Source organism: Sander lucioperca, chromosome 3 (genome assembly GCF_008315115.2).
Source record: "Sander lucioperca isolate FBNREF2018 chromosome 3, SLUC_FBN_1.2, whole genome shotgun sequence".
Classification (NCBI taxonomy): Eukaryota; Metazoa; Chordata; class Actinopteri; order Perciformes; family Percidae; genus Sander; species Sander lucioperca.
Genome location: NC_050175.1, coordinates 33,394,301 through 33,406,821, shown reverse-complemented (window position 1 = coordinate 33,406,821; position 12,521 = coordinate 33,394,301). Strand labels below are relative to the sequence as shown.

Below are 12,521 nucleotides of genomic sequence, written 5' to 3'. Positions count from 1 at the left end.
TCATTAAAAGTAAAGTTAGGTTTTGCTTTCTGTTTTCGACTCATTTAAAAAAGACAAAGAAATCTGTGTGTGTCAGCGCCACAATGAACTGCACGCTGCAGTCCGTGTGTGTGTGTGTGTGTGTGTCGGGCGCGAGAGAGAGAAGCTGTTATGCATATGCATCCTTGGAAATTCTCCAAAAGAAGGACTCAGTCCTGGTGGAATTTGTAGGGTCCTCGACATTGGAACAGTCCTTCGACGGACTTCGATGACGTAGCATCGTCGAAATTCAGCCATTGAAGGATCCTTCCTTGAAACTGCTAGAGAAAGCGGCCGTATCCTCTAAAGTTCTAACGCTGCACAACTGCAACTCCGCTGCAAAAGTGAACTCATAATCAACTTTGGCAAACAGGCGGGGGATCTTCTATGCTGATTTAGAGGTCCAAGCCAGACTCATCTTCAAAGCCAGATGTATTTTAAGACCAACCAGGTTAGACTGGCTGCTGCTCTGCACTTGCGACCGATATTGCAAGACAATTTATAGCTCGAAGAGAAGCCTCGTCACATTTTAATCTCATGGGACAAGATCTTGTCACACCTCTACTATGTCTAACCTTAAACATGTCAGGCAGAATGGTCACATTGTACATATGTGAAAGATGGACACTGCCTTCATCAATTGGAGTTTACTTGAACATCCAGGCAAGGTTATCTGAAGTATGGTTAAACAGTGCCTGACAAAAGTCTTGTCGCTTATCTAAGTTGTAGGAAAAACACTCCAAACTCCAGCACACCAGACCTTCATGTGAAGTGCAACCTGACCTCTCACAACATGCCAAAGATTCAACCACAGACCAAAGTGCTGATCATCAAGAGCCTGAAGACCAAGTCTGCTGCTGAGGTGGCAGACATCTTCAATGTATCCAAACGTCAAGTGGAAAGGATAAGAAAAAGATTTGAAGAAACTGGTGAAGTTCATGACAAGTCCAGGTCAGGCAGACCCCATAAGACAACTGTTCGAGAGGACCGTTTGTTGCTTCGACAGTCCAGGGCCAGCCCTTTTTCTGGGCTGGCCACCAGAAACCCCTGTATCTATAACAACAGTTTGTCGAATTCTCTCACGCAGTGGCCTCCATGGCCGAATTAGTGCTCACAAACCAGCATTAAACAGAAGACAACTAAAAAAGTGTGTTGCATTTGCAAAGGCCCACAGCTTGGTGAAAGGATGGACAGTGGAAAAGTGGCAGAAGGTTGATTTTTCTGATGAATCATCCATTGAACTGCATCCCAATTGCTGCAAATACTGCAGAAGACCTGTTGGAACCCGCATGGACCCAAGATTCACCCAGAAAACAGTCAAGTTTGGTGGAGGAAAAATCATGGTTTGGGGTTACATGCAGTATGGGGGTGTGCGAGAGATCTGCAGAGTGGATGGCAACATCAACAGCCTGAAGTATCAACAAATTATTGCTGCCCATTACATTCCAAACGACAAGAGAGGGCAAATTCTTCAGCAGGATGGCGCTCCTTGTCATACTTCAGCCTCCACATCAAAGTTCCTGAAAGCGAAGAAGGTCAAGGTGCTCCAGGATTGGCCAGCCCATTCACCAGACATGAACATTATTGAGCATGTCTGGGGTAAGATAAAGGAGGAGGCTTGGAAGATGAAACCAACGAATCTTGATGAACTCTGGGAGTCCTGCAAGACTGCTTTCTTTGCTATTCCAGATGACTTCATCAATACGTTATTTGAGTCATTGCCGAGATGTATGGATGTAGTCCTCCAAGCTCATTTTCTTTTTCCCAAGGCACCATGACTTTACGTATGCTCTGATGTTATTGTAGCATGTTTGTGTATTCACAATAAAGTATAATTTCTACCGTACATTACTGTATTTTTGTATGCGACAAGACTTTTGTCCAAGCCAAATCTGACCTTTCTGTTCTAATTCAATGATAAAACTCAATGAATGATACAAACCTTTATTTTGGTATAATAAGCATAATCCAGAAGCCTTTGCCTTTCATATAAACCATTTCTGATTCCAATTGATCAACTACAAGTCAAGTTATTATTTGTTGTTCCTACAACTTAGATAAGCGACACGACTTTTGTCTGGCACTGTATAGTTGAAGGATAACTTTGGTATTTTTCAACCTGGACCCTATTATCCTATGTTTTTATGTCTATGTGACTGATGGGAACAACAATTTCTGAAATTGGTCAAGTATCAAGCAAGGATGACCAGGTGGCTCAGTGGTTAGCACTACTGCCTCACAGCAAGTAGGCACTGCAGAGTTTGATCCCCGCCTTTCTGTGTGGAGTTTGCACCGTGTTTGCGTAGGTTTCCTCTGGTCTCTCTCAGACCGGTTCTCAGCTGCCGGTTACAGCTTTCTCGCTCCCTTAAGACACTTAGTCCAGTTTGAAAAATGCTGAAATTACCCTTTAAAGTTGTTCTAATCAATAATTGTATCTAACTATAAAGCATGGAATCTGTGTCTGTGTGGCTGTGTAATGTTCAGGTAAATAATAATAGTATAAGATGGGAGTTGAACCTTGGTGTTAAAGCATGAAACATCTACTAACTGTACACTGCACATATCAACAACATCCAAATTGATGATGGGTTGTGTGTGTGTGTGTGTGTGTGTGTGTGTGTGTGTGTGTGTGTGTGTGTGTGTGTGTGTGTGTGTGTGTGTGTGTGTGTGTGTATCTGTATCTCTGTTTCCCTGCAGTGATTTTCCTATCCGAGGCATGCAGATTTATGATGGGCCCATCAACATGCAGAACTGTACATTCCGGAAATACACAGCGCTGGATGGACGGCACACCAGTGCCTTTGGCTTCAGACTCAACAACTCATGGCAGAGCTGCCCCAACAACAACGTCACCGACATAATCTTTGACCACGTACCTGTGAGTCGGCTTCTGTGTGAAATTCACAAAACATCTGCACTAATGAAACCGGAGACATTGGTGGAACACAGATGTTGAGGAAGTTTAAGCGTCTTTAGCTTCTGTACTTTGACGAATTTCCCAGTTCCCATCTGAGGGTTGTGCCCCCCTAAAAATATTATTAAAAACCACGCTGTGTATTGTAAATATAATGATATATATTTAAAATAATTGTGTAAGTAGAAAACAATACAAAAAATGCATTTTAAGTTTAGAAACATTTAGAGCCCCCCTACCTTGCCTCATAGTGGTTTGGTCCACTGCCTGCTCCCTTTACGTCACCTACACACACAAGTCCAATTTATTGATTAGGTGGGAGAGAACACCCAAGAAGTTGAGGGGAAAACCCAACTTTCACCCAGGAAACGGGTGTGTGCGTCGTGTTTGTTTTCTGTGTGATTTCATTGTTAGTGGGTTAAACCTGAAAATATTCATCCAACGCTTTTTCCCAACATCTGCATTTTAAAATCCAGACTGTTGCTATAGCGCCACCGTTAGAAAATTGATTCCACTATTTAGTCAGCTCCTTTTTGGACCACTGGGCCATGTTTGGTGCATTTTCATTCATGGGAAGGACGACACTTTTTGAAAAGTGAAAAACAGTAGAAAATTATGACAAAAACTCTGGAAACGGACTGGAGAAAGTCACTGGAAAAACAGATCTGAAAATAATCAAACTTACACTTATTGTAGAAGTGTGAAACATATTTATAATTGAATTGGTTTAAAAAAACCTTTCTGTGTAAAAGAAGTTCTCATGCATACCATAGTTCCCATTGACGTGGTTCAAAAGTCTTGTTTTGTACGTATTTGACAAATAATTAAATTTGAATGTAAATCGCTGAAATTTGGTTTTAGCAATTAAGAAATTTGGTAAGCTGTCCTCACCACGAGATGTCCTCACCACCAGATGTCCCATTTACAGTAAACTGCATAAATTAAAATCAGATTAAGACAATTGTTTAGGGTTCACTTTAACCATGTTTAATGTTGTTTCGGTACCAAACTCAATACTTTTTTATACATTATACATATTTTGTTTTGTTCAAACAAAGCAGAAATGATGAATTCTTTTTGACTAATAGTTATGATCAATGGATGTTGAGTGAATCACAGACTGGTATGTGTCAAAGTTTAGTCAGGATACTGTTTTGAAACCATTTTATCCTTTTTTTTCAAATGCTATGAAATTGAATAAAACACCCAACATGCAATTAAAGTAATCATAAAATTTTCCTGTGTATGGGTTATAAAATTGGTATTGAAAAAAGTATCGTTTAAGAACCGGTATCGAAGTCACGGTATTGGTACCTGTATTGAACATTTTTTAACGACATCCAGTGCTTTGTTTCAGAGGCCTCTCCACCTTGATGAGAGAAAAAAGTGGAGAAGTACAGTACATTTGGAAGCTTGAGAGTTTTGGATATGATCATGGAGTAAAATAGCCACTCTGAACAGCTGACTCCCTCTCTCTACTGTAGATCACGTCTCGGGTGTTCTTTGGGGAGCCGGGGCCCTGGTTTAATAAGATGCAGATGGACGGGGACAAGACGACCATCTTCCATGACATTGACGGCTCGGTCAGCGAGTATCCTGGAGCCTTCCTGGTCAAAGAGGACAACTGGCTGCTCCGGCACCCCGACTGCATCGACGTGCCCGACTGGAAGGCTGCTATCTGCAGCGGCCACTACGCACAGGTGGCTCACACATCCATCATCACAAACACTCAGCTAGAGCTGTAACAATTCCAAATGTTGCTGTAAAATTAATTGTCTCAGAAATTGCAATTAATATAATTGTCTCTTTCAGTCAAATTTAAAAATATTTATTTATGTATTACTTTTTAAAACAAATTAAAGTTTTGAATAATTTCCAGGATAGATCTTTTGGTTATATGTAACTGTCATGTGACCCAGAAAACGTAATAACACAAACACACAGCCTATGAAGTAAACCACGCCTCTTTATTATCATAAAACATTTTTCTAACTGTACCCCCCCCCTTGTCATTTTTGTTGCTATGAACGTGTATTGGGTCAAGTGCCAACAACTAACAATGAAATAATAATAAAAATATATAGTCTGACCAATAATCACTTATATAATTACAATTTGGCATATCTAAACAGCATCAACAATTACCAGTCATACACCTTAGGACCTTATAGTAGGTAATGTTAGCAATTAATTGCGGTTAAACAAAGACACAAAAATTGACAATTAGACAATTATTTTATCATTGTTACAGACCTACACTTATCTACATCCTGTTACACCATCTTTGGTATTGGCTGATTACATGCATTTTCATAATAATACCTGTTCTGTGTGAAATCATGCCCTGGAAGTATTGTAGTGTGTGTGTAATGAATCATAGAAATGTATCGGTATGTAACAGTATCAACACTAAAAGAAACCCTGAACAAAAAACTACACGAAAGATTATCTATTGTTTATGCAATTTTTCACAAATGTTTTTTCTAACAGTCAGTGTATTGAATGTGTTTTGTGAAATGTGCATGTTTTTTTAACCAGAGTATTATATCAATTGTATCTCTGTGTCCAGTACACAAATGATCATGGACATGTTCCACTTAGCAGGAAATCCTCTTATTTAAAAGTTGTATCTAAAGTGAGCATATTTAATTTTGCTGAATAGATGCTGTAGCTGTACAGCAACTGTAACCAAAATAGATTAGGGAATAATCTTACATAAAGGTAGCATAACAGTAGCACAAGTAGAAGACGGAGCTGGTTTATGTTTAGGGTTAGGGATTAGTGTTAGGGTTAGGCTCGTACCAGACCAGGGAACACTGTAGAAGTGAAACCACTGAGTGATTTGAACTGGATAAGGGTGTTGTATTGCTCATGAATTCAACAGTTATATTAGTAAAATAGACGTTTGTGTTATTTCCTCTTTAAAATGTTTCATACCTGCCAACATTGGGCTCTGAAAAAGAGAGATTTTCTGGGGTATCTGTTGGAATGGCTTACTTGCAACATCTCTGCCCTCATTTTACCATACACCACAAACTAATACAATAAATACAATGATGTACACTTACTTACTGACTTTTAATGAGCCTTAAATCCATAGCAATCAAAAATGTACAAACAAATGTACTGGTATAGTCTTGGTTCTCCCTGATGCGTATTTGCGAGCAATTGCAGAGTCAGGAAACATGTCTACACACTTTTGCTGAACTTTGAAAACGACATATGCTACAATCTGGACATATCACAGAGACTGTGAAACACCCATTTGAGTCATATCATTATGGAATCGGGAGATTAGCTAGACAAATTACCAATCGGGAGCAGTGCAGGAAAAAGGGTTAAAAGTTGGGAGACTCCCATGTAGATCAGGAGTGTTGATCAAAATTATGTCCAAGTCTGAACAGCTAAATTGATCAATTAGCAGAAACACCTATACCATGGATGTTGAACATCCATTGTGCTTCGTCCATGCCAATGGAGTCCAGGGACCGTTTAAAGGGTAATTACGTTTTTTTCAACCTGGACCCTATTTTCCTATGTTTTTGTGTGTAAGTGACTGATGGGAACAACAATCTTTGAAATTGGTCTAGTATTCAGCGAAAAGGTTGTGAGCAGTAGCCACAGACCAGGCTGCAATGTAACCCTTTGGGGCAAATGTGCATCATCAATTTTTGTCCACTAAAAGTTCTGTTTTTGCCGCTGACAGGCTCAGATTATTATTAAGTGTCTGACAACATTATGGAAAGGATCCATATGAATATAGGCCTTTTTTAAAACCTCTTTAAGACATTTTTGTTTAACCAGAAACAGCACTAAGATCTCTAGCAATTATCCCACCAGACTCCATTTAATAAAACAATACTTTTAATGTATGTAGAGCCAACATATTTTCATATGTAAATTGGTAAACTATGTGTTTATTTCAACCACAACTAGAGTTTTGATGGTTGTAAAAGTAGAAAGACAACCCAAAACGGCTTTTCATAGTTTTATTTTGTTTCTGTCGACTTTGAATGAAGCTAAAATTATTGTTTATTTACATGGAGTCTGGTGGCTTTAGCGAATGCTATTTCACAGATGTTTTTATGTTAAAAAAAAACCTTTTTAACAGAAAGGTCAACCTCCTTAGAAATCCTTTCCACAATGTTGTCAGACACTTAGAATATTAATCTGAGCCTGTCAGCGGCAAAATGAGCTCTTTTGTGAAGGTAAATACAAGCTGCACAATTGCCTTACATTGTACAAAGTAGCTTGTTTCGCTGACTGCCACTGCAGCGGTCTTGCTTAATACTGGACCAATGTCAAAGACTGTTGTTACCATCAGTCACTTAGACACAAAAACATAGGAAAATAGGGTCCAGGTTGAAAAAAAACGGGAGTTACCCTTGAGAAGAAATTATATTGATATTGGATAAGACTTTTCTTGTCCAAATATTTGAATCAGCCTTCTAACTCTGTGGTGGGTTTTCTTCAGATCTACGTCCAGACCCGTAACCCTGCCAACCTGAACATGCACATAGTGAAGGATGAGTACCCGGACCGGCCCCTGACACTGGAGGGCGCCCTGGGGAAGAAGAAGCACTACCAACAGTTCCAGCCGGTGATCACACTGGCCAAAGGCTACACCGTCCACTGGGACCAGGCAGCGCCGGCCGAGGTCACCATCTGGCTCATCAACTTCAACAAGTCAGTGCACACATGAGCCACACACCGCCTACACACAGAACGCATGTTTACTGCAGGTACTGTGGTCTGGGTTGTTTTAAAGAGGTGAGAATCATTCATGGACTAAATTAACATCCAGTACAGGAGCCAGTGGTGGAAGAAGTATTCAGATCTTTTACTTAAGTAAAAGTACTAATACCGAACTGCAAAAATAATCTGTTACAAGTAAAAGTCCTGCATTGAAAATGTTACTTAAGTAAAAGTCTGTAAGTATCATCCGGAAAATTTACTTAAAGTAAAGAAAAATCCTCCCATTTTAGAAACTGGAAAGGATCCAAACAGTTGTGTGTTTAATGGTCTAATCATTTCAGCTGGACTTGTAGGTCGTTATATTGTTGGCTAGTTTCATTTATAATAAAACATCAGATTTTATAAACTACATGTGTTTTGTGTGCAAAAATCTTAAAGGTCCTATGACATGCTGTTTTTTGGATGCTTAGTGGTCCCCTAATACTGTATCTGAAGTTTCTTTCCCGAAATTCAGCCTTGGTGCAGAATTACAGCCACTACGAGCCAGTCCCACAATGAGCTTTCCTTAGGACGTGCCATTTCTGTGTCTGTAGCTTTAAATGCTATTGAGGAGGAGAGAGGGGGGGCAAGGTGGAGGGTGGGGGTGTGGCCTTGACCAACTGCCATGCTTTGCTCGTTTGCAAGCCATGATGTCTCTCTCTTTCTCATGGCAGGGCCAAATTCTCTCGGCAGGCAAAGTAGAGAAAGGGGAGGTAACCTTTCCCCTTATGACGTCATAAAGGGAAGATTCCAAATTGGCCCATCTGAGCTTTCATTTTCTCAAAGGCAGAGCAAGATACCCAGGGCTTGGTTTACACCTATCGCCATTTCTAGCCACTGGGGGACCATAGGCAGGCTAGGGGAACTCATAACAATGTTAAAAAAACCTCATACAGTGAAATTTTCATGCCGTGGGACCTTTAATGTGTAAAGTAACTAGTTACTAAAGCTGTCCGATGAATGTAGTGGAGTAAAAAGTACAATATTTCTCTCTGAAATGTAGCAGAGTAGAAGTAGAAAGTAACATGAAAAGAAAAGACTCAAGTAAAGTACAAGTACCTCAACATTTGTACTTAAGTACAGTACTGGAGTAAATGTACTTAGTTACATTTCAACACTGACCGGAGCGACATTTGAGTAGGGGAGAGAAGGCGACACTCCAACAACAATCCGTTTGTTGCTCACCAGTTGCTCAGTTCACATGCTCAGGTTTGTACAGTGCCCAACATCTTCTAAATACACAAGTCTTTATACCTGTTCTGAAAGACCACACCTGAAGGTGGGGCAACATTTGAAAGAGAAGTTCAAACCATGCCTTCGCTCACACCTCCACACACCTGGCCAATCACTGCGCAATGTGGACAGTTGGTTCCAGAATGTTGTATCCATTCTGATGACCTAACCCTTCAGGAAGTGTTGAAGGTTGAACTGCCATCCAGCTATAGAAAGAATTTAGAAAGACAGAGGGACGACATTAACAGACCTGTGTCCACACACTTTTTGGCTAACCTTCTATTAAATTATCCGTTCAAATATGAATATAAACATCTTGTTATGTTTTCAGTTCATTGAAAATTCTCATATTATGCTATTCTACTTTTTCCCTTTCCTTCATTGTGTTATATATCTTTTTTGTGCATGTTATAGGTTCACAAAGTGAAAAAGCCCAAAGTCCACCTCAAAGTAGTTACCATCTCCCACAGAAAACATTGGTCACGAACTGCTGCAAACAGCTCTATTGTAGTCCAGCCTTTACTTCCGTGACAAACGCGCGTCATTTAGCGTCACATTGTAACACACGTTATAATGCTTGCCTAGCTGCTAGTGTGGCGAGCCCTCAAACCAAGCTAGTTAGAGCGGAGGCCCGAAGAATTCAGTTGTATCAACATGTCCAGGAGTCAGTGTATGAAAAATGTATTTAACATTTAAATAACTTACCAGTCTGAAACATCTTGCTCCAGTCGAAGTTGCAAAGCTAGTTCGGGTTATTCTGCCTGTGTTTCGGGATCAGATTTGGGTTCGAAAACGGCTGAGCTGTAGCCATGGTTACCGGCTGAAGCTGGTTTGTTTTGGATCACACTAGCGTGCTTGTCAGGCCCTGCCCTACTCTGCTTTTGACTGGCTAGTAGTCCTTACCTTGGTACTGCGCATATACGACTCCCAACAAAGATGGAACAGAAGTGAGATGCCTCACTCAGTAGCTAAAACAGAGAGCTCAAAACACAGGGTGAAAAGAGGAGCTGCAGCAATGTGCAATATGACAAAAATATGGTGTTTTTGGAAAATTAAACCATGTAAACCTATTATGGTACAACCTCTAAATTCAATTATGAACCTGAAAATGAGCATAATATGAGGTATTTAAGGATGTCAAACTAAAATATAACTTCTTAGCTTTCTAACGGTATATCGTTTTAACTATTTACTTTAGCATTGATTTTACAAGAGTAATGCAACAGGTAGCTAACACCGGTGAATTAGCCGTGTGCTACCCTTGGCCATACTCGGACCCCCCTATCTCCCCGCTGTAAACACTCACTGGGCACTGGATTTTCAGGGCCGAAAATTTGTTCATTTCGGTTGCGGAAACACATCCAGGACCGTACTTCTGTTCTTCACACTAGAAGACGTACTTCACCAACTCCAAATGATGCAGTAAAAGCTCCCAAATTTCCACTTTGAATGTGAAGTCATACTGCCACCTGAGCGTTGCCCAAGGGTTCTTAATGCTTTCTCTCATCAAAGTCACTTTCGCACACTAATTAGACATGTGAATGTCCATGTACATATGTAACACATCACACATAATCTATGTGTGAATATTCATACATAGATTCTTAGAAGTGTGTAAATTAATTCTGTTTGCACTTCGGGGGGCGATCGCTCAGGAAAAGCACCGCGAAAAGACAGCAAACTGCGTCAGACCGGAGGTGTCCGGATATAGCCAATAGCTGCGAACGGTTTCCGAACAGGGACACAGTGACGTTATGGTTAAACATCAAAACATGTTGTGAATGATGACACTGGATGTTGGCTGACAGGGTTAACACCCTGATTCCTCCACACTCTGTAAATGACAGGGCAGCTCCCAAACGTCATGGTGAGTGAAGTAAAGTGCTCATTCCTTCACTCCTGCTATTGACCAAGATTCACCACAGAAATGGGGAGAGCCTCACTTTGTGGTGGAATGTAACTAAGTACATTTACTCAAGTACAGTACTTGAGTACAAATGTTGAGGTATTTGTACTTTACTTGAGTCTTTTCTTTTCATGCCACTTTCTACTTCTACTTCGCTACATTTCAGAGTCCAGCTGAAATGATTAGACCATTAAACACAGAACTGTTTGGATCGTTTCCAGTTTCTAAAATGTGAGGATTTTTCTGCATTGAATACTTTTAAGAAAGATAAGAAACATTGCATTGTCTGTCAGGAGTTACAGAAATGTGTCTTTGACAGGGCAGGCTCAAATGACATAAAATACATATAAGAACATAAAGATACATATAGAAACCATGTAAAAACGTTAACCGTACAAACATGTGCAAAATGCACAAATAGTGCCAAAAAGAAGCCTGAATGGAGCTGCTGGATGTGTATGGCTGTTCAGTGTGGTGATGGCAGTGGGGATGAAAGATTTTTTATATATATATATATATATATATATATATATATATATATGTTCACTTTTAATACTTTAAGTACACTTTCCTGATGATACTTAAATCATTTTACTCAAGTAACATTTTCCTTGCAGGACTTGTAACAGAGTATTTTTACAGTGTGGGTTTGGTACTTTTACTTAAGTAAAGGATCTGATTACTTCTTCCACCGCTGCTCCCTTCAGACAGTGGTTACAGTGTGGCCTTCAGCTATTTAAACTGCATAAAATCTGGCTGTCATTTAAAGCATGTAAGCTTTTCCCCATGGCCTGAGTTCACCCTGACAGTTTAGAGCCCAAACAGGATGTTTCCATTGATGGTGCATACACTCTATGGTGTACTGTGCACTCTGTACTCTCAACTCAACTGCACTGCTCAATTGGTCATCGTTATCCATACGTAGACTTTTGCACTAGTATAACTTAATCTACAAATCCATGCTTGGGTTGCTGCCAACATATTTATCCAGTCACATGCAAGCACTGCAGTCCCAGCCTACGCTCCCAGGCATTCATTACCTTCAACGTCCCATCAGTTCATACAATTCAATTCAATTTCATTTATAGTATCAAATCATAAGAGTTATCTCAAGACACTTTACAGATAGAGTAGGTCTAGACCACACTAATTTACAAAGACCCAGCAATTCCAATAATTCCCCCAAGAGCAAGCATTTAGTGCGACAGTAGCGAGGAAAAACTCGACCCAGGCTCTTGGTGGGTGGTTGTCTGACGGTGCCGGTTGGGGGTGTGATGAACAGTGGCAATTATAGTCCCAATAACGATATTGGAACTATGACTAGAAATGGTAGTTGTAGTAGTTCATGGCGTAGCAGGGCACTGCAGGGCGTTACAGGTTGTAGCAGGGTACTGGAGGGTGTAGCAGAGTGTAGCAGGGCACTGCAGGGTGTAGCAGAGTGTAGCAGGGCACTGCAGGGCATGATAGAGCTAAGCAGGGCGTGGCAGGGCACTGCAGGGCGTAGCAGGGTGTAGCAGGGCACTGCAGGGCCTTACAGGGCTAAGCAAAGCGTAGCAGGGCACTGCAGGGTGTAGCAGGGTGTAGCAGGGCGCTGAGCAGGACCACGGCTACAGCTGTAACCATGATTTAGGTGCCACACTAATCCAAGGAAAACTGCGAAGCGAGAAAACACATGGACTCTGGGGAATAAGCTCCCCAGAGCTAAGTTAGTAATAA

The 12,521-nt window shown here is 40.7% G+C and overlaps 1 protein-coding gene across 2 annotated transcripts in view; it reads left to right on the top strand.

Moving 5' to 3' along the window:
• LOC116050761 (cell migration inducing hyaluronidase 1) overlaps nt 1–12,521 on the top strand; it is a 252,036-nt gene that overhangs the window by 218,300 nt on the left and 21,215 nt on the right. For both annotated transcript variants that reach the window (XM_031300979.2, XM_031300980.2), the window contains exons 21-23: nt 2,716–2,896; nt 4,417–4,632; nt 7,407–7,618. In XM_031300979.2, coding sequence (XP_031156839.1) covers nt 2,716–2,896; nt 4,417–4,632; nt 7,407–7,618 — 609 coding nt within the window. The remainder of the gene's footprint in view (nt 1–2,715; nt 2,897–4,416; nt 4,633–7,406; nt 7,619–12,521) is intronic.